Source organism: Oncorhynchus clarkii, chromosome 2 (genome assembly GCF_045791955.1).
Source record: "Oncorhynchus clarkii lewisi isolate Uvic-CL-2024 chromosome 2, UVic_Ocla_1.0, whole genome shotgun sequence".
Classification (NCBI taxonomy): domain Eukaryota; kingdom Metazoa; phylum Chordata; class Actinopteri; order Salmoniformes; family Salmonidae; genus Oncorhynchus; species Oncorhynchus clarkii.
This window is the reverse complement of record NC_092148.1, coordinates 57477658-57498960: the sequence shown is the minus strand read 5'-3', so window position 1 is coordinate 57498960 and position 21303 is coordinate 57477658. Positions and strand designations below refer to the sequence as shown.

Sequence of the window (21303 nt, the reverse complement as noted above, 5' to 3'; positions counted from 1 at the left end):
AACCCAGGCGACGCTGGGCCAATTGTGCACCGCCTTATTGCACTCCACATCACGGCCGGATGTGATACAGCCTAACATCAATAGCTATACGAAATATATACAATAGTGTCTAGTCATAGTACAAAAGTCAAAATTGCTATATTATTATATCACTCCCCTCACAACCTTTTTAGTATGTAAAATGTTAGAAGGCCTAACTAATAACTTTGTGTATTGGATGGTAGATCAAACACATATTCAATCTTCCTTACACAGGGGTGTTAATTGAACCATCATGGGGCTTGTAAGGGTTTCAGAGGATTATCAGGGGCTGGAAGTTGAGCTAATTGACAATAAAGCTTAATTTCTTCCTGGCCTGAGTAAACAAATGAGACCTATAAGCCCAGCAAAAGCCCTCTTTTGTTATTCATTCAGTACAGACAGCACCATGTTTACTCAAACGAGTAGCTTTTTCTGGGTGAAATATCTTCATTTCAGATTCCACAAGACTGATCTACAGTAGCCTACATTAGTCCAATATCAAGATGGCAGTCATGATGTATGTTTTTCTGTGCACAGCCATGAGATACTGCAAATTGCTTGTAGAGTAAACCTTAAAGAAGGGATGTGTGGTCAGACTAGGAAGGTAAAGCTTAAATCTCTGCATGTGCTGTGGGTGAGTCAAGGTGACAGCTAGTCCCCCTGCTATCCATGTGTCCTGATTCCCAGACAGTCAGTGGCAGAATGTCACACTCTGCATCTGTCCCTTTCCCATCTTCTTGCTCTTGCCAACACTTTGAAGGCCATTAACATGACAGCTTGACAACCGTTTTGTAATGGACAGGTTTATTGTTTTTCAACAAAATAGCATATAATCAAAATTATTTCTCTGAAACTGTAACATAATAGAAGTTCATAGACACTCATAACATTATTGTGCTCTGGGAAATTGCAGTATGGTCCAGAGAGAAATATGGTATATTGACTAAATGTTATCACCAGGAAGTTAATGACCTTACCCCAACATTTCTGATTTAAAAGCCTGGTGCAGTCTAAAACGTGATTTCCCTGTGTTTTATATTTCCACACTTTGAGGTTGGAATAATTCTGTGAAATTGTGAAAATTATGATAATGCCCTTTTAGTGTAAGAGCTGTTTGAAAAGATTGCTTAAAATTTCAGCCTGTTTTGGTGGGAGGCAGTAAATTAGTTAATCGAGCAATAAGAGAGTTCCAAACCTCTCTACCAACAGCTAGTTTTCAGTATTCCCATCACCACTCCAAGCACTCCATCAGTCCTAGCAAAATTCTTGCTTGGGAAATTGCTCTTTGCTAAGAAGCTATTTTTATTTTTGACCATTTTAATTGAAAACAATCACAGCAACGTACTTAATTGTGACCCAGAAATGATTTGTTATTTAGATAAAAAAAACTACTGCATTAGATGTTTAACATACAATTATAACCCAGCAAATAATCCAAGCACTTTGTCTGCCATAGTAAAATAAGATATTTAAACCTGTTGGACAACCAAAGCATTGAGGAGTTTTTAGGCAATCTCACTCAAGAACCAGTCCCACACTTTCTTCTTGTTCTCATCCACCCATTTGATATTGGCTGTAGTTCTCTCAATGGCCTGCTCCAAAGCCAAGGTCCCTGAGCCAAAACCAATCTTAGAGTTGTCCTCTTTGAATTTCTGGAGCTGATGTCATGAAAAACAAAGTTACATTTTAGTCTTAGTAACTATTCCCCAGGTCATTGGTGTGAATGAGAATGTGTTCTATATTTGACTAAATACAAATATAGTCAGCACAATTCTTAATAAAGTAAGCTATTTATTAACAGTACAGCTAAAGAAAGTACTGTACACCCAGTCATTGAAAGACTTCAATTAAAACATTACCTGCTCAAGTTCAGCTTTAGTTGAGAATCTCATTGTCACACCACTTATAAGATTGGCAAATGAGAAGGATCCAACACCATACCTAGGAATTATGACAATTACAAGTTAATAATGTCCATACACAAACCAAGTATACACTGAGTGTACAAAATATTAAGATCACCTGCTCTTTCCATGACTAGGTTTTCACCTCGTCAGTCTATGATCCCTTATTGATGTCACTTGTTAAATCCACTTCAATCAGTGTAGATGAAGGGGAGGAGACAAGTTATAGAAGGATTTTTAAGACTTCAGACAACTGAGACATGGATTGCGTATGTGTGCCATTCAGAGGGTGAATGGGCAAGACAAAATATGTAAGTGCCTTTGATCGGGGTATGGTAGTAGGTGCCAGGCGCACCGGTTTGTGTCAAGAACTGCAACACTGCTGGGGTTTTCACGCTCAACAGTTTCGTGTGTGTATCAAGAATGGTCCACTACCCAAAGGACATCCAGCCAACTTGACACAACTGGGACGCATATGAAGTCAACATGGGCCAGCATCCCTGTGGAACGCTTTGGACACCTTGTAGAGTCCATACCCAGACGAACTGAGGCTGTTCTGAGGGCAACAGAGGGTGCAACTCAATATTAGGAAGGTGTTCCTAATGTTTTGTACACTCACTGTATTTGATTTACTGATATAAGTGCCTTTTTGGGGTACAACTTACTGTGTGAACATGTACTCCCAGTTCTGTGTCACAAAGTCCCAAGCCAATGTTTGGCCTTGAACATTACTGGAGATGTACACGATGACAGACGTTGCATCCTGCTTACGGATTTTGTCTGAATCCAAAGTGTATCTCAGGTACCTGAATTGAGTCCATAGAGTATTGATACGTTTAGACAGATTGTTATAATTGACTGTATTTGTCAATATGAAGACAATGGAAAGCGAAAACAGTTCAATATGATACAGTGCATTCGGAAAGTATTCAGACCCCTTGACTTTTTCCACATTTTGTTACGTTACAGCCTTATTCTAAAATGTATTAAATAAATACAATTCCTCAGCAATCTACACACAATAGCCCATAATGACAAATCGAAAACATTATTATTATTTTTTACAACTTGATTGGAGTCCACCTCTGGTAAATTCAATTGATTGGACATGATTTGGAAAGGCACACACATCTGTCTATAGAACATATCACAGTTCACAGTGCATGTCAGAGCAAAAACCAAGCGATGAGGTCTAACGAATTGTCCGTAGAGCTCTGAGACAGGATTGTGTCGAGGCACAGATCTGGGGAAGGGTACCTAAACATTTCTTCAGTATTGAAGGACCCTAAGAACACAGTGGCCTTCATCATGCTTAGATGGAAGAAGTTTGGAACCACCAAGACTCTTCCTAGAGCTGACCACCCGGCAAAACTGAGCAATCGGGGGAGAAGGACCTTCGTCAGGGAGGGTTTTTTCAGCGGCAGGGACTGGGAGACTAGTCAGGATCGAGGCAAAGATGAACGAAGCAAAGTACAGAGAGATCCACGATGAAAACCTACTCCAGAGCGCTCAGGACCTCAGAATGGGGCAAAGGTTCACCTTTCAACAGAACAACGACCCTAAGCACACAGCCAAGCCAGTACAAGGGTAGCTTTGGGATAAGTCTCTGAATGTCCTTGAGTGACCCAGCCAGAGCCCAGACTTGAACCCGATCGAACATCTTTGGAGAGACCTGAAAATAGCTGTGCAGTGAAGCTCCCCATCCAACCTGACAGAGCTTGAGAGGATCTGCAGAGAAGAATGGGAGAAACTCCCCAAATACAAGTGTGCCAAACTTGTAGCATCATACCCAAGAAGACTCGAGAGTGTAATCGCTGCCAAAAGTGCTTCAAAAAAGTACTGAGTAAAGCTTCTGAATACTTATGTAAATGTGATGTTTTTATTTTGAATACATTGGCAAACATTCCTAAAAAAAAATTGGGGGCTTTGTCATTGTAGGGTATTGTGTGTTGATTGATGAGGGGAAATAAACATTTAATCCATTTTAGAATAAGGCTGTAACGTAACAAAATGTTGAAAGAATCAAGTGGTCTGAATACTTTCCGAATGTACCGTATGTCTTATAGTACCCTCACAAAATAACCAGATGTAACCTACTTATTCAGAAGTTCATGGTCCTTAGTACATGCCAGAGATGACATCAGTTTGTCTGCATCGCTAGCAATAGTGGCAGTCTTGAACATGTTCCAACCAAAATCCCACTCTGCAGCACCGCCTGCTGCAATGGCACTGCAGTACACTGTCTTCCTCAAATTAGGATGTATCCTGATATCAAATGTTTTACATTGTTGTTACAGGGTAGTATTCTTTGTTGTTGAAAACCACGCAAAAAAATCCAGATATCCAGATATAGGCTAAATTGATACCAGACACTTCCTATAGTTTATAAATCAATGGATAACCAATATGAACTCACAGATTGTTGTCAGGGTCAGCCTTCCATTGACTGTACCAGCTTTTAGTCAGATTCTGGCACTCAACCAGTCCACTGCTACAGGCCATCCTAATGGCATTCACCTGGTTGTACCTGGAAGTGAAAGGTATTCCTTGTTGTTATTATAAAGCCTTATACTCCTTTCAGACCACATCAAATACACCATATCAATGCTCTGGATCATTCCACTCACTGCTCATTATGCCCATCAGGAACTTTACTCCAGTCTGTAGTAATGGTCTTGAAGTGTTGAAAAAGGGGTGTCACTAGATTCCTCACATAATGCTATGACAAGGACAGAGAATAAGATGCTAAGTATGTATTACGACTGCGTGGCCACGCACGCCTCCAACTCAATCATCAAGTTTGCGGACGACACAACAGTGGTAGGCTTGATTACCAACAACGATGAGACGGCCTACAGGGAGGAGGTGAGGGCCCTCGGAGTGTGGTGTCAGGAAAACAACCTCACACTCAACGTCAACAAAACTAAGGAGATGATTGTGGACTTCAGGAAACAGCAGAGGGAACACCCCCCTATCCACATCGATGGAACAGTAGTGGAGAGGGTAGCAAGTTTTAAGTTCCTCGGCATACACATCACAGACAAACTGAATTGGTCCACTCACACAGACAGCATCGTGAAGAAGGCGCAGCAGCGCCTCTTCAACCTCAGGAGGCTGAAGAAATTCGGCTTGTCACCAAAAGCACTCACAAACTTCTACAGATGCACAATCGAGAGCATCCTGGCGGGCTGTATCACCGCCTGGTATGGCAACTGCACCGCCCTCAACCGTAAGGCTCTCCAGAGGGTAGTGAGGTCTGCACAACGCATCACCGGGGGCAAACTACCTGCCCTCCAGGACACCTACACCACCCGATGTCACAGGAAGGCCATAAAGATCATCAAGGACATCAACCACCCGAGCCACTGCCGGTTCACCCCGCTATCATCCAGAAGGCGAGGTCAGTACAGGTGCATCAAAGCTGGGACCGAGAGACTGAAAAACAGCTTCTATCTCAAGGCCATCAGACTGTTAAACAGCCACCACTAACACTGAGTGGCTGCTGCCAACACACTGACACTGACTCAACTCCAGCCACTTTAATAATGGGAATTGATGGGAAATGATGTAAATATATCACTAGCCACTTTAAACAATGCTACCTTATATAAATGTTACTTACCCTACATTATTCATCTCATACGCATACGTATATACTGTACTCTATATCATCGACGGTATCCTTATGTAATACATGTATCACTAGCCACTTTATACTATACTATGCCACTTTGTTTACATACTCATCTCATTTGTACATACTGTACCCGATACCATCTACTGTATCTTGCCTATGCTGCTCTGTACCATCACTCATTCATATATCCTTATGTACATATTCTTTATCCCCTTACACTGTGTATAAGACAGTAGTTTTGGAATTGTTAGTTAGATTACTTGTTATTACTGCATTGTCGGAACTAGAAGCACAAGCATTTCGCTACACTCGCATTAACATCTGCTAACCATGTGTATGTGACAAATAAAATTTGATTTGATTTGATTTTTATTAAAGTGAGATCAGTATATCTATAAAAGTCTCGAAATATCTCATGTGTAATTGTCACAAATTAAATGACATTCTACCTGCATAGTCCCATAGACCTCAGTGCGATCAAACATGAGGTAAAAGTAATCCAAGTTGTTCAGAGCCGACTCCCACGGTATATATTCAATTTCTTTGGAGAGGTATTTTGTCGTTTTCAGAGCTAATGTTGTGGGAATTAACTTTGCCCTGTGTAGAGAAATAAGGTTTAGAAATACAATCACCAAAAGATGATGCACACAACACTTTGTGACATTGTGGTGGTTCAAAAACGTTGAAACCCCAACCTTGCTAGATTAAAAGCATCATCCACAAGTTGTGCTCTGTTGATAACTGGTATGACCTGCAAGAAAAACAACAATCTGACACTTATCAATGTTGTATTGAAGCAAAATAACAGTAATATCCTTCGAACATGTGATGAGTCAGTTTTTCCTTTTACCTGGTGATTAGTGCTCAGTTGGAAGAGGAGACGTTCCCAGTTGCCAAGGTCATAGTTAACCCTGTAGTATCCAGTCACATTGATGTTTGCTAGTACCCAGTGACCACTTGTCAATTTATTGTTTAGGGCTGTGGGGGGAAATGAATTCATGACAGTGAAGCTACGGAGAGTAGATCAAATCTGCATGTTATTTCATATGACTATTTTATGTGTTCATATTCGTCCACAGTTTTCTACAGACGGCACTAGTTAAAAGGTTCTGTATCCGTACCCTCTTTCTGAAGCAGCCATATCTCTTTCTGAACCACTCCTGCTTCCATCCATTTGATTGGTACTATCCACTCGTACCTAGGCACCAAAATGAACTGGGCGTTTTTATTATATATAATCTTAATCATATGTAATACATGAAAATGCTATGACCATTCATTACCTATACAGTGCTTTCGGAAAGTATTCAAACCCCTTGAGTTTTTCAATTTTTTTTAGGTTACAGCCTTATTCTGAAATTGATTAAATGTTTTTTTTCCCCTCATCAATCTACACACAATATATCATAATGACGAAGCAAAAATTAAATATTATATTTACCAAAGTATTCAGACTTTTTACTCAGTACTTTGTTGAAGTACCTTTGGCAGCGATTACAGCCTCAAGTCTTCTTGGGTATGACGCTACAAGCTTGGCACACCTGTATTTGGGGAGATTCTCCCATTCTTCTGCCCAGATCCTCTAAAGCGCTGTGAGGTTGGATGGGGAGCGTTGCTGCACAGCTATTTTCAGGTCTCCCCAAAGATGTTCGATCGGGTTCAAGTCCGAGCTATGGCTGGGCCACGCAAGGACATTCAGAGACTTGTCCTGAAGCCACTCCTGCGTTGTCTTGGCTGTGTGCTTAGGGTCGTCCTCTTGGAAGGTGAACCTTCGCCCCGGTCTGAGGTCCTGAGCGCTCTGGAGCAGGTTTTCATCAAGAATCTCTCTTTACTTTAATCCCAAGAGTCTTGGTGGTTCCAAACTTCTTCCATTTAAGAATGATAGATGCCACTGTGTTCTTGGGGACCTACAATGCTGCAGAAATGTTTTGGTTCTTTTCCCCAGATCTGTGCCTCGACACAATCCTGTCTCGTAGCTCTACGGAAAATTCCTTCGCCCTCATGGCTTGGTTTTTGCTCTGACATGCACTGTCAACTATGAGACCTTATATAGACAAGTGTATACCTTTCCAAATAATGTCTAATCAATTAAATTTACCACAGGTGGACTCCAATCAATTTGTAGAAACAGCTCAAGGATGATCAATGGAAACAGGATGCACCTGAGCTCCATTTTGAGTCTCATAGCAAAGGGTCTGAATATTTATGTCAATAAGTTATTTCTTTTTTTAGTGTTCTATACATTTAACCAACATTTCTAAAAACCTGTTTTCGCTTTGTCATTATGGGGTACTGTGTGTAGATTTCTGAGGAAATTGTTTTATTTAATCCATTTTAGAATAAGGCTGTAACATAACAAAATATGGAAAAAGTCAAGTGGTCTGAATACTTTCAGAAGGCACTGTATATCTCTCCAGACCACAGACGTACTTGAAGTCAGATGGTGGTACACTCCCCACAGAATCAGGGTCCAGTAAGAAGTGCTTCTGGGTGATGATTCCAGTGGCTGTGTTTATGGTGACCACTGGGAAACCCATCTGAAGGACCCAGCGGTTCATGATGTCATGCACTGTACCAGGAAGTTCCATGTCACTGGCATCTACTGCCTAGAGAGGGAGACACAGGAGAATGATTAGAGATAGTATTATGTTCCCTGTACCATAGGAGGGCAGCATTTTCATAATTCAGAAGTCCACATTCTCATTGACATGACTGTAAACAGAAAGTCAGCTCGGTCAGTATCATTTGCTGCTGTAAAGGCACACATAATATCCAGGCTGTATCACATCTGGCCGTGACTGGGAGTCCCATAGGGTGGCGCACAATTGGCCCAGCGTCGTCCGGGTTTGGCCAGGGTAGGCCATCATTGTAAATAAGAATTTGTTCTTAACTGACTTGCAAAGTTAAATAAAGGTTAAATAAATACATATCCTCCACATTCTGGCGGAATGTGTAGTACTGCCACAGATGAATCATTAATTCCAACAGTACAAAGTAACTAGCTGAAAATAGGACTAGCCAATGCACGCTATTGATTGTTTCTAAGGGACTTACTCGTTGTAGATGATCCCAAAGGTCTGTCCCCACTGTGTTGTCGTAGGCAAAGTGATTCAGGTAGCTCTAGAGGATAAATATGTATTCTGCACTTAGAACAATTAATCATAGGCAATATATTCTACAGTTAATAATGAGAAATTCACTTTCAAGGGGTCTACTCACTTGTTTTCCTCTCACACACTATGCAAACAGCATTCCTTAATGCTTAACATAACTATGATAAATGTGTATCATATCAAAAGAAGATCCTGGGCTGTAGCAGTGCCTTGGGACGGTAAGAAATACATACACTTAGTCCTTGGACGAAGACTGGTTCAGTTAGAAAATCTGACAGCATTCTCAACACTGATGCCCCCTGTAGAGAGAGTACAAAATGGCTGAAAACTAAAATGCTTTCAAAACAGAAATAATTAAACAGAAATTGAAGAGTATAGGTTGTAGAATACTATCATTCACAACACTACATGAACACATTTATTTTTATTTATTTATTTTTATTTAACCTTCTTTTTTTTTTTTAAGTATTCACACCCCTTTAATTTTTCCACATTTTTTGTGTTACAGCCTGAATTTAATTTTTGTAAAAAAAAATTGTGACTGGCAAAAGTCAGATGGTGGTACACTCCCCACATATTCAGAGTCCAGTAGGAAGTGCTTGTGTGTGTGTGTGTGTGTTTATGGTGACCACTGGGAAGCCCATCTGAAGGACCCAGTGGTTCATGATGTCATGCACAGTACCAGGGAGTTCCATGCCACTGGCATCTACTGCATAATTCCACAATGTCAAAGTGGAATTATGTTTTCAGAATTGTTTCAATTTAATTAAAAATGAAAAGCTGAAATGTCTTGAGTAAATAATTATTCAACCCCTTTGTCATGGTAAGCCTAAATAAGTTCAGGAGTAAAAATTTGCTTAACAAGTCACATAATAATTTGCATAGACTCACTCTGTGTATGGTAATAGTGTTTAACCTGATTTTTTAATGACTACCTCATTTCTGTACCCCACACGCAAATACCATGCATTCAGAAAGTATTCAGACGCCTTGACTTTTTCCACATTTTGTTACATTACAGCCTTATTCTAAAATGGATAAAACAAAATGTTTTCTTGTCAATCTACACACAAAGGACATAGCAAAAACAGGTTTTATAAATTTTAGCAAATGTATTAAAAATAGAAAAGTGAAATGTCACATTAACATAAGTATTCAGACCCTTTACTCAGTACTTTGTTGAAGAACCTTTGGCAGTGATTACAGCCTCAAGTCTTCTTTGGTATGATGCTACAAGCTTGGCACACCTGTATTTGGGGAGATTCTCCCATTCTCCTGTGCAGATCCTCTCAAGCACTGTCAGGTTGGATGGGGAGCGTTGCTGCACAGCTATTTTCAGGTCACTCCAGAGATGTTCTGAGACTTTCTGAGACTCCCGAAGCCACTCCTGCATTGTCTTGCTGTGTGCTTAGGGTCGTTGTCCTGTTGAAAGGTGAACCTTCGCCCCAGTCTGAGGTCCTGAGCACTCGGGAGCACGTTTTCAACAAGGATCTCTCAACTTTGCTCCGTTCATCTTTCCCTCGATCCTGACTAGTCTCCCAGTCCCTGGCTCTAAAAAACATCCCCACAACATGATGCTGCCACCACAATGCTTCACCGTAGGGATGGTGCCAGATTTCCCCCAGACGTGACGCTTGGCATTCAGGCCAAGGAGTTCAATCTTAGTTTCATCAGACCAGAGAATCTTGTTTCTCATGGCCTGAGAATCCTTTATTTGCCTTTTGGCAAATTCCAAGTGGGCTGTCGTGCCTTTTACTCAGGAGTGGCTTCCGTCTGGCCACTCTACCATAACAGCCTGATTGGTGGAGTATTGCAGAGATGGTTGTCCTTCTGGAAGGTTCTCCCATCTTCACAGAGGAGCTCTGGACCTTCTCCCCCGAATGCTCAGTTTGGCCAGGCGGCCATCTCTAGGTATTGTCTTGGTGGTTCCAATCTTCCATTTAAGAATGATGGAGGTCACTGTGTTCTTGGGGATCTTAAATACTGCAGACATTTTTTGGTACCTTTCCCCAGATCTGTGCCTCGACACAATCCTGTCTCGGAGTTCTACGGACAATTCCTTTGACCTCATGGCTTGGTATTTTCTCTGACAACTGTGGGACCTTTTGGTACATGTTTACTTTTCCAAATCATGATTTCCAAATCATGTCCAATCAATTGAATTTACCCCAGGTGGACTCCAATCAAATTCTAGAAACATCTCAAGGATGATCAATGGAAACAGGATGCACCTGAGCTCAATTTTGAGTCTCATATCAACGGGTCTGAATACTTATGTAAATAAGGTATTTCTGTTTTTTTTAAGTGACTTATTTGCAAACATTCTAAAAGCCTGTTTTCACTTAGCCATTATGGGGTATTGTGTGTAGATTGATCAGGATAAAATAAAAAATAAAAAATTAGAATAAGGCTGTTACGTAACAATGTGGAAAAAGGGAAGGAGTCTGAATACTTTCCGAATGCACTGTATCTGTAAGGTCCCTCAGTTGAGCAGTGAATTTCAAACACAGGTTCAACCACAAAGACCAGGGACGTTTTCCAATACCTTGCAAAGAAGGGCACCTATTGGTAGATGGGTAAAAAAAAGCAGACATTGAATATTCCTTTGAGCATGGTGATGTTATTAATTACACTTTGGATGGTGTATCAATACACCCAGTCACTACAAAGATACAGGTGTCCTTCCTAACTCAGTTGGCCAATGGTAACGTTAAAACAGTTTCAGAGTTTAATGACTGTGATAGGAGAACTGAGGATGGATCAATAACATGATATAAATAATAAATAAAACCTAACATAACTCAAACGGAAAGCATTTGCATTTGTAGTTACTCCACAATACTAACCTAAATAACAGAGTGAAAAGAGGAAAGCCTGTACAGAATACAAACATTCCAAAACATGCCACCTGTTTGCAACAAGGCACAAAAGTAATACTACAAAAAATGTGGCAAGGCATTTAAGTTTTTGTCCTGAATACAACATGCTATTTTTGGGGAAAATCCAATACCACACATTACTGACTACCACTCTTCATATTTTCAAGCATACTGGTGGCTGCATCATGCTATGGGTATGCTTGTAATCGTTAATGACTGAGGAGTTTTTCAGGATAAAAAAGAAATGAAATGGAGCTAAACACAGGCAAAATCCTAGAGGAAAACCTGGTTTCGTCTGCTTTCCAACAGACACTGGGAGATGAATAAACATTTAATCAGGACAATAATCTAAAAAACAAGGCCAAGCAACACTGGAGTTGCTTACCAAGAAGACAGGGAATGTTCCTGAGTGGCAGAGTTACAGTTTTGACTTAAATCTACTTGGAAATCTATGGAAAGATGGTTGTCTAGCAATCTCCAACAACCAATTTTACAGGGCTTGAAGAAATTTGGAAAGAATAATGTGCAAATGTTGCACAATCCAGGTGTGTAAACTCTTAGAGACTAACCAAGAAAGACTCACAGCTGTAATCTCTGCTTTTCACTTTGTCATTATGGGGAATTGTGTGTAGATGGGTGAGATTTTAAAAATGTAATTCATTTTGAATTCAGGCTCTAACACAAAATGTGGATTAAGTAAAGTGGTATGAACACTTTTCTGAAGGCACTGTACATTGTCTTATGTTTACCTTGCTGTAAGAGATGACATCAAACTGTTCACTGATTTGCTCAGGCTTCTGGATGTCATCGTCTTTGGAGGACAGGGGGTGCGAGGAAGCCAAGGCATCCACTGCAAACACCCTGTGCACATCATCAAGAACTATGAGATCTTTCTGTGGAGGAGAAAGATAGGGCTGTAGTATACTGTACATGTTGTGACTTTCAGTGACTGCTTGTACACAGAAAGTTAGATTACTAGTCACATCTGGCACCACTATCACCTTTTTATCAAATGCTAACGGGAGGGGATGGATGTGTGTCTTGTCTTTAATGGGAAACCTTACCACGTTCCAAGTGGATTCAGCATAATCCGCCCCAAGATATGACACGTAGGATGCAAAGCCCTCATTCAGCCAGACTTCATTCCACCATCTCAGGGTCACTAGATTTCCAAACCACTGACGAAAAGAAAGACCATGACAGATAAAAATTAAATGAATGTTTGAATTCATCTTTTTAAGAACGAGCGATGATAGTCTGATTCCCTGGACTGTATCCTACCATGTGTGCAAGTTCATGTGCAATGATGGTGGCTGTTCTCTCCTTGTTTCCATTGGAGGATGTTAAAGGATCGTAAAGCAGATTTGTTTCCCTGTAGGTAACTAGTCCCCAATTCTCCATGGCCCCAAAATAGAAGTCAGGAAGGGCAATCTGGTCTATACAGGAATGTTTGAAAATAAATTATTTTCAATTATTATTATTTTATTTTCCAAAACAAATCATGATGATATCATTTGCAAATCACGTGGTCAATTTAAAATCTTACCTGATTTGGAGAGAGGGTAGGTGGTATTGTAATACACCTCAAAAAAGGACAGGATTGGTCCTGTTAGATTGAGCGCATATTCTCCATGTCCTTCACTGATGGATTTTCTACGAGCCCAGATCCGAATCTGCGCGGACAGGTCAGGAGATTTATTCCAATCACAACTCTTACTGATGTAAACACTTACAGTACACTTTGTACTGTAAACACCCACCCAACATGGACAAGAACCATCACTGGTTAGATTACGGTTGAGAAAGTACACAATACATCCACAGGCTCAGCAAAAGCGTACCTTGTATGATTGTTGTTACTGCAGTTGAAATTATGCAAACATTGAGTTGATTTCATTACCAGAATATCTCCCTCCCGAGCGCTGATAAATGAATAGTCACAGACAATCAGGGCCAGTAGGTAGGTTGACATGCTCTTGGTTGGCTCAAAACTGGTCTGTGTGACAGCCTCTGTGTATACGGTGGCGTTAACTATTTCAAAAGAAGATCAGGAACAGATTGTCAGGACAATATGATCCCTTGAAAGAAAGGCTGTCAAAGGGTTTCAGTATAAACAGTAACATAATACAGTAGTTTAAAGGTGCAATATGAAGAAATCACTCCGCCATTTCCTGGTTGCTAAAATTTGAATAGTTTGCCTAATTTCAGTTGATGTGACGAACAAGCAATGCATAGTGTAAAGAATCATTGTACCATCTAAACCGCTGTGGAATATATTTTCATTAACCAAAAATATTAGATTTTCAGCTGATTGAAGCTGGTGTATAAAACCGAAAGCAAAAGACGCAAAAATTAAATTTAAGATTGGGAAGCATAGAAACAGCACGCATAGAACATATCTACAGCTTTTTAGACCTGCTTTCATAACTTATATTTCTATGTGAATTTGGTCAGGTCGCCCAAAAAGCTACATTTTGCAGCTTTAAATAGTTGTGATTCCTGGAAACTAGGGCTATGTTTGGATGGATATAGCCGTTTCAACTAACCTGGCTCCTTGCCGTTTGACAGGGCCACAGTCCCACGGGGATGGAGGAGTGTGATGTGGAAGACTGCTTTCCTCGCAGGCTCATCAAAACAGGGGAAAGTTTTCCTGGTGTGAGTAGGGTGCATCTGAGAGGTAGCTACAACCCTGTGAAGGACACGCATAGTTTGATTATTACTGTGTGTGGAAAAATCAAGAGTATAAGGTGTACCACCATTGAGGTTATACCATTTAGACATACATTCATATTGAAGACAAGATTCATGAAATGCATAATATTACGTAGCTGAGTATCTGTGTATTGTTGTACAAAGGTTGGTAAACAAACAGCGTCTGGGACATTTTAAAGGGAAGACTAATCACTCACTCCTCTAAAGCTACTTCCTGTTTGACTGTGGGAGAAAAACTTCAGGTTCCTGTTTTTCAGTGGAAACCCACCTCTTAATTTGTACATATTTACGATACACAATTTTGCTGAATGTAAATGATTAGATATGACTGAGTTTATTTAACCTATTAGAGTTTTCAATGCAGTGTGACACTGAGTACTGATAAGTTTTGTGAGAAATGGAAGAAAATATTAAACATTTAAGTCATGTAGCAGATGCTCTTATCCAGAGTGACTTACAGGAGGGGGGGGGGGGGGGGTTACTAAGCTATATGGAATTGTTTTAAGAAGGTCATAAAGGATCATGAATGTTTTGATTATGAATGTTAAGACCCCTTGAAGTATCAATTTATTTATGGCCTTACTGCTATTGGCCCATAGAAACACATTGAATAACAGATAACAGTCCCCAAAAATATCAAAAGGAAGTTTGTTCTGAAGTGTCTCTCCTATATCTGAGAGACATAAGATAGATCAGGAAACATTTGTTTGTTTTTTACATGTATTTAACCCCATATGTTTGGCATTAAACAGTCTCAATATATACAGTGCCTTCGGAAAGTACTCAGACTCTTTGACTTTTTCTAGCCTTATTTAAAAAAAGTATTATTATTTCATTTTTAAAAAAATACTCAGCAATCTAAACACAATACCCCATAATGATAAAGTGAAAAACTGTTTTTTACAACTGTTAACAAATGTTTTAAAAATAAAAACAGATAAACCTTATTTACATAAGTATTCAGACCCTTTGCTATGAGACTCGAAATTGAGCTCAGGTGCATCTGGTTTCCATTGATCATCCATGAGATGTTTCTTCAACTTGATTGGACATGATTTGGAAAGGCACACACCTGTCTATACAAGGTCCCACTGTTGACAGTTCACGTCAGAGCAAAAACCAAGCCATGAGGTCAAAGGAATTGTCCGTAGAGCTCCAAGACAGGATTGTGTCGAGGCACATATCTGGAGAAGGGTACCAAAAAATGTCTGCTGCATTGAATTCCCCAGGAACACAGTGGCCTCCATCATTCTTAAATGGAAGAAGTTTAGAACCACCAAGACTCGTCCTAGAGCTGACAGCCCAGCCAAATTGAGCAATCGTGGGAGAAGGACATTGGTCAGGGAGGTGACCAAGAACCTAATGGTCAATCTGACAGAGCTCTAGAGTTCTGCTGTGGAGATGGTTGTCCTTCTGGAAGGTTCTCCCATCTCCACAGCACCACCAATCAGGCCTTTATGGTAGACTGGCAAGACGGAAGCCACTTCTCAGTAAATGGCCCACTTGGAGTTTGCCAAAAGTCACCTTAAGACTCTCAGACCATGAGAAACAAGATTCTCTGGTCTGATGAAACCAATATGAAATTATTTGGCCTGAATGTCAAGTGTCACATCTAGAGGAAACCTGGCACCATCCCTACAGTGAAGCATGTTTTTTTTCATACTTTTGCAAAAAAATTATAAAAACCTGTTTTTGCTTTGTCATTATGTGTCACGCCCTGGCCATAGAGACGCTTTTTATTCTCTATTTTGGTTAGGCCAGGGTGTGACTAGGGTGGGCGTTCTATGTTATTTTTTCTATGTTTTTGTATTTCTTTGTTTTTGGCCGGGTATGGTTCTCAATCAGGGACAGCTGTCTGTCGTTGTCTCTGATTCAGAACCATACTTAGGTAACTCTTGCCCACATGGGTTTTGTGGGTAGTTATTTTCTGTTTAGTGCGTTTTGCACCTGACGGAGCTGTTTCGGTTGTTTATTTTGTTCCTTGTTGAATTTAGTGTTCAGTTTATTAAAATAAGGATGAACACTTACCACGCTACATCTTGGTCCTCACCTTCTTTCACCAACGGCCGTTACAGAACTACCCACCACCAAAAGACCAAGCAGCGTGGTAAGGAGGAGCAGCGCTATAAGGAGGAATGGACATGGGAGGACATTCTGGACGGCAAGGGATCCTACACATGGGAGGAGATCCTGGCTGGAAGGGATCGCCTCCCATGGGAACAGGTGGAGGCAGCCAGGAGAGTGAAGGCAGCAGGAAAAGGGAGCCCGTGATTTGAGGGAACACGGCTGGCAAGGAAGCCCAAGCCCAAAAATGTCTGGGTGGGGGGCACACGGGGAGTGTGGCAGAGTCAGGAGTCAGACCTGAGCCAACTCCCCGTGCTTATCGTAAGGAGCCAAGGATGGAACCAGAGCCGGTCAGGGCAAAATTGGAGGTGAGCGACGGAAGCGAAGCAGGGACAGTGAAGGAGTTGATGGGGAAATTGGAGGAGAGAGTAATGAGGGAGTTGCTGTGTTGGTGCATGAGGCACGACATCCGCCCAACGGAGCGTGTCTGGGATTTGATGTCACCTGAGTCAGCCATCCATACTCGTCCTGAGGTGCGTGCTAGCCGTCTGGTGAAGACTGTGCCAGCCCCACGCACCAGGCCTCCTGTGCACGTCCTGTGCCAGCTCGGCGCTACAGCTCTCCAAGATGTGCTTAACATGACGGGCATCGTACTGGTCAGGCACCGTGTTATGCGGTGGAGCGTACGGTGTCTCCAGTACGTGTTCTTAGCCCGGTGCGCTACATCCCAGCTCCCCGCATCTGCCGGGCTAGGGTGAGGATCCAGTCAGGGCAGATGGTGCCATCCTGCTCTCCAGACCTCCAGTGCATCTCCTCGGGCCAGGATATCCTGCGTCGGCGCTGTGCACTGTGTCTCCCGTGTGTCTGCACAGCCCAGTGCGTCCTGTACCTGCGCCCTGCACGCGCCGGGCTAAAATCACCATCCAGCCAGGACGGGTTGTGCAGGCCCTTTAGTTCGAGACCTCCAGTGCGCCTCCACGGCCCGGTCTATCCTGTGCCTCTTCCAAGGACCAGACTGTCTCTCCGTCTCCTTCCACCAGAGTCTCCCTCGAGCCCGGCGCTGCCAGAGTCTCCCTCGAGCCCGGCGCTGCCAGAGTCTCCCTCGAGCCCAGCGCTGCCAGAGTCTCCCTCGAGCCCGTCGCTGCCAGAGCCTCCCTTCACTCCGGAGCTGCCAGAATCGCAGCCCCTCAGTCCAGAAGCACCCCTCAGTCCATTGGCGCCCTCTACAAGGGTCTTCAGTCCGGGGCCACTGAGGTGGAGCGGGGTCCACGTCCGGCACCCGAGCCGCCGCCGTAAGAAGGCCCACCCGGGGCCTCCCCTTTAGAGTCAGGTTTTGCGGCCAGAGTCCGCACCTTTGGGGGGGGACTCTTTCTATTTCTTTGTTTTTGGCCGGGTATGGTTCTCAATCAGGGACAGCTTTCTGTCGTTGTCTCTGATTGAGAACCATACTTAGGTAACTCTTGCCCACATGGGTTTTGTGGGTAGTTATTTTCTGTTTAGTGTGTTTTGCACCTGACGGAGCTGTTTCGGTTGTTTATTTTGTTCCTTGTTGTATTTAGTGTTCAGTTTATTAAAATAATAATGAACACTTACCACGCTGCATCTTGGTCCTCACCTTCTTCCACCAACGGCCATTACATTATGGGGTATTGTGTGTAGATAAGGGGGAAAACTATTTAATCCATTTTAGAATAAGGCTGTAACGCAACAAAATGTGGAAAACGTCTAGGGGTCTGAATACTTTTCGAAGGCACTGTACTTCCATTCATTTTTTCAGACCTTCAGATGAGTCTTGTGAGGCCTGTGGGCAACTGACATGTCACCTTTGCACAGAGGGGTCATATTAATGTGTAGCCCAAACGGTTTGGACGCTACAGACAGAAGTTGTTGTACCAACTCCTGATACTTGTGGAGGTTGTAGAGCAAAACAGAGAACACCATCGTGTTCGAGAGAGTCTCGGCTTTCCATAGATTGGTCATAATAGTTTGTAGGCCAAACCAGACGCTACAGACAATTTTGTGAGAAGACCTATTTCCGGGATGTCTCATGGTCTGACAAGCATCGTTCTAACTGTCACCTTTCATCGCATATTTTTGTATTTATTTTACCTTTATTTAACTAGGCAAGTCAGTTAAGAACAAATTCTTATTTACAATGACGGCCTAGGAACAGTGAGTTAACTGCCTTGTTCAGGGGCAGGACGACATATTTTTTACTTGTCAGCTCGGGATTCAATTTAGCAACCTTTTGGTTACTAGTCCAACACTCTAACCACTAGGCTACCTGCCGCCCCAATGCAGAAGATGCAGAAGTGCGACATAGACGGATGCGGTCGATTGAGACAAAAATGAAAAAATATCTCTAGCTTAAACGGACAGATTTTTATGTTGATTGTTGTATTATGCTAATGAGATGTCCGTGCAGGCACAGACATCAACCTTAGGGGTTTAAGTGTCTTGCTCAAGAGCACATCGGCATACATTTCATCTAGTTGGCCCCGGGATTAGAAACCAGTGACCTTTCGGTTACTGGCCCAACACTCTTAACCACTAGGCTACCTGCTGCTATTATCATAATGATGATTCAATTGACTCACTTTTTAACTCCGTCTTCTTCATATTCACTCCTATAGAAACCTGCTAGGTCATCAGCCAGCTCCCCAACAAACACTGTGTCCAGCTGGTAGGATTCTCCAACAGCTAACTTGCCATTCAGTTCCAATACCAGGAACTGAGTTGTTGGCTGTAGCCAGGATTTCTTTATGGTTGGTGCGGGTGTGCTACCGAGAGCAGACAGTTTAGCCAGATGGTCATCACCCCACTTGGTGTAGTTCAGCTTGTTGGAGTGTATGAGGATCAGGTCCGTCTCCTTCACACATTGGAAGACCACATAGGATTTCCCTGTGAAGATGTAGAGGCCTTGTGCATTGACGGTGAGTCGGGGCCACAGGGTTAGGTTGTAGTGGTTAGGCTTCAGGGTGTCTGGGAGACGGTACTTGTCCCATGGGGCGACGACCTCTACGCTATCTGTCAGTGCAATAGCCCACAATGTAACGATGGTCGCCACAGAGAGGACTCCCAGCACAACGCAGAGAATAAAGAACTTGCTGATTTTGCAGGATTTCTCCATGTCCTAGAGGAGTCTCAGCACGCACTAAGTGAGAGGGCTGAGCTGATATCAGTGCTTCCCTTCAAAATTAATGGATGATCTATTTAGTAGTAGCTTTTGTGGGTGGGGAGTTGCTGACAACTTAAAGAAGATGATAAGAGAGAAAAATGGGCAGTAATAACTTTTTATTGCGTTGTTCCATAAGCAACTGGCATTTTTACACATTCATTGATCACCATTCCAGGCATGACCAGGGTTGGGTAGGTTATTTTCTAAATGTAATCTGTTACAGTTACTAGTTACCTGGTCAAAATTGGAACCAGCAACGTAACCTTTGGATTACCAAAACTCTAATGTAATCTAATTACATTCAGTTACTTTTAGATTACTTTCCTTTTAAGAGGCACGAGAAGAAGATAAAAATGTAGGTTACCAATTGAATGACATCTATTGCAGGATAAATCAATGTTAAAGTTTTACATAGCTGGCCATATATGGATGTTAAATTGTACTTGATGGGTTGGTTATGTAGGCTTCTTCTAACCCATAGCTTTCTACTACATTAAATGATATCTTTACATTAATATGTATCATTTTTAAGTCCAAAAATGGATGTAGCAACTACAGATTTGCTCTTTAAGTCTATCAAAAGTGTGTGAGTTTGAGCATGTGTCCATTAGGCCTATGTATGTATTTTTTTATGAGCATGAATTAGATTGAGTAACAAAAGCCCTACATGTATTCCAAAGGCTGGGATCCGCACTATGCAGCTGTTGCAAGAGCTCATTTTTGCTGTCCACTGGTTTCAAAACTAATGATTGATAGGCAGCTTAAGTTTCTTGAATTCAACCATTATTGGGTTCAAATACACATTTAGATTTGTGAACAGCCATCCACAACAATCACAATCCAACCAAAGGTGCAAATAGCTAAATCAGAGAGTAGCAGTGTGATTTATATCAATGCTCTATGTACAGTACCATTCAAAAGATTGCACACGCCTACTCATTCAAGGGTTTTTCTTAATTTTTACTATTTTTACTATTAATTCTTAATTTTTACTATTTTCTACATTGTAGAGTAATAGTGAAGACACACAATTATGAAATTACACATGGAATTATGTAGTAACCAAAAAAGTGTTACCAATTTATAATATATTTTATATTTGAGATTCTTCAAAGTAGCCACCCTTTGCCTTGATCACAGCTTTGCACACTCTTGGCATTCTCTCAACCAGCATCATGAGGTATTCACCTGGAATGCATTTAGGTGCAACAGGTGTGCCTTGTTAATTTGTGGAATTTCTTTCCTTCTTAATGCGTTTGAGCCAATCAGTTAGGGGTAGGGGTGGTATACAGAAGATCCATATTAATAATAATTATAATTAATTATAAGTCCATATTATGGCAAGAACAGCTCAAATAAGAAAAGAGAAGCAACAGTCCATCATTACTTTAAGATATGAAGGTCAGTCAATCTGGAAAATTTCAAGAACTTTGAAAGTTTCTTCAATTGCAGTCGGAAAAACCATCAAACGCTATGATGAAACTGACTCTCATGAGGACCGCCACAGGAATGGATGACCCAGAGTTACCTCTGCTGCACAGGATACGTTCATTAGAGTAACCAGCCTAAGAAATTGTAGCCCAAATAAATGCTTCACAGAGTTCAAGTAACAGACACATCTCAACATCAACTGTTCAGAGGAGACTGCGTGAATCAGGCCTTCATGGTCAAATTGCTGCAAAGAAACCACTACTAAAAGGACACCAATAAGAAGAAGAGACTTGGTGGAAATTAGTCAAAATTTGAGATTTTTGGTTCTTTGGTGGCTACTTTTAATAATCTCAAATATAAAATA

At 41.6% G+C, this 21303-nt stretch overlaps 1 protein-coding gene across 1 annotated transcript; it reads right to left on the bottom strand.

Moving 5' to 3' along the window:
* Positions 1-1526: 1526 nt before the first annotated feature.
* Positions 1527-19460, bottom strand: LOC139381702 (aminopeptidase N). The gene is made up of 20 exons (XM_071125420.1): positions 18928-19460; positions 14101-14243; positions 13455-13585; positions 13101-13227; positions 12836-12990; positions 12619-12732; positions 12304-12447; positions 8909-8974; positions 8617-8682; positions 7993-8168; positions 6684-6760; positions 6413-6540; positions 6258-6313; positions 6012-6159; positions 4553-4644; positions 4342-4452; positions 4023-4190; positions 2591-2731; positions 1881-1962; positions 1527-1679 (listed from the first exon to the last, which is right to left on the bottom strand). The coding sequence occupies exons 1-20, from the start codon at positions 19458-19460 to the stop codon at positions 1527-1529; spliced, it is 2811 nt and encodes a 936-aa protein (XP_070981521.1).
* Between the last annotated feature and the right edge of the window lie 1843 nt (positions 19461-21303).